Consider the following 6,139-nt stretch of genomic DNA (forward strand, 5'->3'; position numbering starts at 1 on the left):
CTCTGTGGCCTCCTGATGCTGCCGCCACCTCCAGACTCTGTCATTGTGCCACTCTGTAGCCTCCTGAGGCTGCAGCCACCTCCAGACTCTGTCATTGTGCCACTCTGTAGCCTCCTGATGCTGCCGCCACCTCCAGACTCAGTCATTGTGCCACTCTGTGATCTCCTCCTGATGCTGCTGCTGCCCCCACCTCCAGAATCTGTCATTGTGCCTCTCTGTGGCAAGTTATCCCTGTGGTAAATTTTCTGACACCTCCTGCTCCGAACCCAAAAGTTGCATAGATCAAGAGGCCCCACTTTCACGGTCTGTATTTATACTGAAAATCCTGATGCTGGCGCCACTTCCACATTATGTCATTGTGTCACTCTGTGGCCTCCTGATGCTGTCGCCACCTCCACACTATGTCATTGTGCCAATCTGTGGCCTTCTGATGCTGTCGCCAACTCCAGACTCTGTCATTGTGCCACTTTGTAGCCTCCTGATGCTGTCGCCAACTCCTGACTCTGACTCTGTCACTCCACTCTGTGGTCTCCGCCTGATGCTGCTGCTGCCGCCACCTCTTGGCTCTGTCATTGTGCCACTCTGTAGCCTCCTGCTGCTGCCGCCACCTCTAGACTCTGTCATTGTGCCACTCTGTAGCCTCCTGATGCTGCCGCCACCTCCAGAATCTGTCATTGTGCCACTCTGTGGCCAGTTATCCCTGTGGTAAATTTTCTGACACCTTCTGCTCCAAAACCCAAAAGTTGCAAGGATCAAGAGGCCCCACTTTTATGGTCTGTATTGAAAATCCTGATGCTGCCCCCACCTCCAGACTCTGTCATTGTGCCACTCTGTAGCCTCCTGATGCTGTAGCTAACTCCACACTGTCATTGTGCCACTCTGTGGCTTCCTCATGCTGCTGCTACCTCCACACTCGGTCTTGTGCCACTCTGTGGCCTCCTGATTCTGCTGCCACCTCCACACTCTGTCATTGTGCCACTATGTGGCCTCTGCCTGATGCTGCTGCTGCCATCTCAGTCACCCTCTCCACTCTGTCGGGGGGCTCTACTTGTATAAGCAGTTAATAGAACAGGTTCTGTAGACATCTATGTGGAATCAGCTGATGAGAGTGTAAAAGGAGTGCTCTTCTTCTTGACGCTAACATGGACCTGTAAGGCTCATACTTGAGTTATTTGGTCAGTTTTGGCCCCGTGACTGCCCAAATAAGTGAAGTGTGCAGTGATAGCACACTAATAGCCACGCCTGTCATCTGCATGTCATACTGACTCACAGTATTATTTTACTACCACAGCAGACTCCCTATGTGTGTTACTGCAAGGCACAGTGTTCTACACCACTATCAAGGCTCTCTGCAGCACGGTAATAGCCGCAAATAAATTCTGATCGAAGCAAATCTTTTCTGAAAATTCGGCGAACCAGCCGAATCGAATTTTCGAGAAATTCGCTATCTCTAAATATATAAAAAGATGTAAAAAGGAGATAACATGTGCAAAACTTCAAAATGAAAGACTGATTGCAAAGGATAGTAAGGCAAACCCCAAAATAATAATAAATATAAATAATAATAATAAAAAAAATAATAGCAAAAAGTTCAGATCTGAGCATGTAGGCCCCTTGGATGTCGCTAGGTTGGTAACTGGGGATAAAGACAAGGCAGATTTGCTAAACACTTTTTTTAGCTCTGTGTACACGAAGGAAAATAGCAGAGCTCAAGTCCAAATTCATAATAGCAAAGTCACTGCCTTAAATGATTCACAATGGTTCAGAATTGATATGACTGAGAAACTGCTAGGAAAAATTAAGGTTGACAAAGCACCAGGACCTGATGGATTACATCCATGTGTCCTCAAAGAGCTGAGCTCAGTTATTTCAAAGCCATTCCTTCTAATTTTTAGAGGATTCTTCACTGTAAGGTCTGTGAAAATGTGGAATCGGCTCCCTCAGGAAGTAGTTTCAGCAACTACTATAGATTGCTTTAAGAAAAAGCTAGATGATGTGACTGTTGATGCAGGGAACATTTGATTGCCTCATGGAATCAGGAAGGAATTTTTTTCCCCTATTTGAAACAAGTTGTACCAGGGTTTTTTTGCCTTTCTCTGGACCAACTATGTCCTATAGGGTTTTATAACTGGGATATGTTTATTTCCCTAGTGGTTTAACTTGATGGACTTATGTCTTTTTTCAACCTAACCCACTATGTAACTATGTAACCTTCCTCTGCGTGCACGGGGCCTGCAACCTGGCAGTTGCCCGCAGCTCAACACCCTGACCTCTAGAGGCTCTGGTGAAGACCGGGCAGCTGCTTAGACTCTGCACCCTGTGCACGTATCTACCTACTGAGCTGGTGACACAAAGGGTCCACTATCCTGCCTTGCAGCTACCGTGACAATTACCATCTCACATGGAATCTGGATGGTATACAGAGCTGTAATTTTTTTAATTTGACAAGATATAGTGGGAAAGCTAATGCAAATAAAGATTACTCCCCGACTCTCAATGCTATTGGATGTTGTAGTAGCCTCCCCTTAATCGTTTAAGCGAAAAAAAAAAGGCAAAAGAAACAACAGATGGGATTTCAAGGCTGATATTTAAAGAATAATTATGTATTCATACAATAATTCATACATAATTAAATAACAGTCAGTTTGAACTTTCAAGCCCATTAAATTGTCATGGCGTTGGGGTATCTATAGTATACAGAAAACAACGTTTTTTAAATGTTACAGTCATTACCCGACGCATTTCGCCAAACTTGGCTTCCTCAGGGGTATATAGTTGGGACTGTATGGTCTATACAAATCACAAATTAAACATATAATTAATAAATATACATATCTAGTGAGTATAAATGACAGATAAAGACATTACACCATGATTCAGATATACTACCTTTCAAAGTCCTTTAGGACAAAAATAAATCAAACTATAGTATGAAGTATTAGAGGTAACGTGTAACATGGTATATCAAGTTGTGGAAAAATAAATAAAAGTTGGTTTAAAGAGTGTATTAGATGGACCTAATATATATATGTACAGAGAAGTATTAGTGTAAGTATATGTAGTCTAAAAATAAGAATGAAAGAAAAAGGTGCAAAAGATTACTTACTTGGGTACAGTAGATTACCAAAGTCTGGCAAGAAGTTTAATAACTGTCCTTTGTTTGCATTTTTTGGGAACACCAATGGTTTCTGCCTAGTGTCTGGAAAGAGTGGAGCAGATCTAACGTGCAGTTACCCTAGTCTCCTGCTCAACCGTGTCCCCATTGTACATTTTATGAGACCTTGAGGAGATTGTTTTAGCAAACTGAATGTATTACATACCTTTATTGATGTTAGTACTTTATGTAGTCCTGAAAACCCTTGTGGTTTTATTAATGTATAGCACAGTGCCACAGCCATACAAAAAAAATTATACAGTTATGTATATTTGTAGATAATATTAGCACTGAAAAATTTTCAAAGGATACATCCATAAGTGAGATTATGTTTAGACACGTGAGGAGACTTAGTTCCTTAAACTTTATATTCTTTGCTGAAAAAACAAAACAAAAAAAACAAGGGGTAAGGATAAAAGTCAGCAAAGGTTGTCTTCAAATTATAAACACATTTGAGCTTGAATAGCTAGTCAAAGGGCTGCTTGTGAACTGCTTTGCTGCCACTTAGACTCACGTAATTTGCTGAGTCTTAATAAACCTGTTTACATAAAATGCAAGTCAAGCACAGTCTCTAAACTGCTACGAGCACTGCCCAATGAGAGTCTGTGGGATTTTGATGTGTTTAGGATGAGCTCTAAAATGCATGTCAAATGCAGAAAAACAACACCCTTGGACATGCACTCTAATGTTCTCAATTTTTAAAAAAATATACAAATTTATTATACCAATCAAAGGGCAATTATGTAAAAAAAAGACCATGAGATATAAAAAAATTTGCACATAGATTGTATTGGAGGCAGTGTGATGTTTGCAGGTACCTAATTTTATATCATAGGCAAATTACTGTCTAGCTACATAATCACTCAAAAGTGGCTGTAATATTAGTTCTAGTTCAGTAACCTCGTATTTATAAAATGTGTTTATATGTTAAATGTGATTTTGTTTGAATTTTTTCACTTCTGTACCCATGTTTTTAATTTTTTACTACATGTACAGATTTACTGCATTGCTTAAGTGATTTTCTTCAGAAAGGTAAATGATTACTATCATGTAGTATTCTGTGCCCCTCTATGAAGAACATCCTGTATGTGAAGTAAGCAAATAAAGATACCCCTTGTATTAATCATTAATTACAAACTCTCTGGATGCGATCTTTAAGCCAGTTCCCTATCCATTTATATATTGACTTTTCTAAACCTATCGACTCTAACTTGCATATTATCCGTCTGTGGGGTACAGTGTCAAATGCTTTGGCAAAATCCAAGTACACTATATCAACTGCTATTCCACTGTCTACCTGTTTATTTACTTTCTCATAAAAAGAGAGTAAATTTGTTTGACATGCTGACTATCACTTATAATATTATTTTCTAGCAGAAACTCCTCCATGTGGTTCTTCAAACTCTCTTAGACCTTTCCAACTATGGATGTTAAACTAACGGGTCTGTAGTTACCTGGTAATGACTTTGCTCCCTTTTTACCTTTTTGAAGATAGGAACCACATTGGCCTTACGCCAGTCAATCGGTACCTTGCTAGTGACTAGAGTCTCTAAAAATTAGAAATAATGGCTTTGAAATAACAAAGCTGAGCTCTTTGAAGACACGTGGATATAATCCATCAGGTCTTGGTGCTTTGTCAACCTTAATTTTTCCAAGCTGTTTCTCTATCATATCAATTCTGATCGATTGTGAATCATTTAGGGCTATTGTTCATATCATTGCTATTATGAATTTGGACTTGAGCTCTGCCATTTACCTTTGTGTACACAGAGCTAAAAAAAAAAGTGTTTAGCAAATCTGCCTTGTCTTGGTATCCCCAGTTACCAACCCAGTGACATCCTTTAAGGGGCCTATTTGCTCAGATCTGATCTTTCTGCTATTAATATATTTGAAAATTTTTGGGGGGTTTGCCTTACTTTCCTTTGCAGTCTGTCTTCTATTTTGAAGTTTTGCACATTTATCTCCTTTTTACATCTTTTGTTAAATTCTTTATAGTTTTCAAACAATGAAGGTGATCCTTCATATTTATATTTTTGGAATGCCCTTTTCTTGTTCCCTATGGCTTTTTTAACATTAGCTGTGAGCCACATAGGTTTTAATTTTAGCCTCTTAAACTTATTACCAATTGGAATAAATTTTTCTGTTTGCTTTTGTAGAACAGACTTGAAACATTCCCATTTCTGTTCTGTGTTCTTTGAGGACAATATTGTCTCCCAGTCCAAGTAACAGAGAGCCACCCTTAATAATGGAAAAGTTGCTCTCTTAAAATTAATTGTTTTTATCTTTCCTGTTTATAGCTTACATTAAATGAAATCATATTATGGTCACTGCTACCCAGATTCTCTTTCATTTGCACATTTGCTATAAGCTCTGCATTGTTAGAAAGAACTAGGTCCAGCAGAGTATCATTTCTAGTTGGGGCTTCTATAAACTGTACCATAAAATTATCTTGTATTAAATTCACAAAATTCTTCCCTTTTGCTGTTCCTGTAGTTACTCCAGTCATTGTCAGGGTAGTTGAAATCCCCCATGATTAAAACACTTCCACGTTTTGCTGCTTCTGTGCTAGTAGTTGATTTTCTATTTTTTCCTTAGCACTGGGGGGCCTTTAGCAGACTCCAACAATTAATTGTGTGTTATTTAACCCCACATTCAACTCCACCCATGATGCCTCAACCTCATTGCTTGTTCCATCCACAATTTCTTCTTTCACATTCACTTTTAGATCACTTCTCAGATACAGACAGACACCACCACCAGTAAAGTGAAAAGTTTGGAGTTATGCATTATATTTGAAATAATAACCAACCATAGATTTAGGAGATTTTTGTGAGCACAAACGATTTTTAATGTATCAATAAAATGTATGTTTGATGCATTGAACTTACATTTTTGCAAAACAGCATTCAGAACATACTGCAACTCGTCAACACTAATCTCCATGTCCTGTAGGGTAAAAACATAATAAATATATATAAATAAATA

General features: G+C 39.0%; 1 protein-coding gene across 1 annotated transcript in view; it reads right to left on the reverse strand.

Moving 5' to 3' along the window:
- Nucleotides 1-6,139, reverse strand: part of CAPN9 (calpain 9) — a 193,442-nt gene that overhangs the window by 57,737 nt on the left and 129,566 nt on the right. The window contains exons 16-18 of the mRNA XM_072410240.1: nucleotides 6,043-6,100; nucleotides 3,444-3,531; nucleotides 1,965-1,986 (exon numbers count right to left, since the gene is read on the reverse strand). Coding sequence (XP_072266341.1) covers nucleotides 1,965-1,986; nucleotides 3,444-3,531; nucleotides 6,043-6,100 — 168 coding nt within the window. The remainder of the gene's footprint in view (nucleotides 1-1,964; nucleotides 1,987-3,443; nucleotides 3,532-6,042; nucleotides 6,101-6,139) is intronic.

This window comes from Pyxicephalus adspersus, chromosome 4, assembly GCF_032062135.1.
Source record: "Pyxicephalus adspersus chromosome 4, UCB_Pads_2.0, whole genome shotgun sequence".
Taxonomy (NCBI): Eukaryota; Metazoa; Chordata; class Amphibia; order Anura; family Pyxicephalidae; genus Pyxicephalus; species Pyxicephalus adspersus.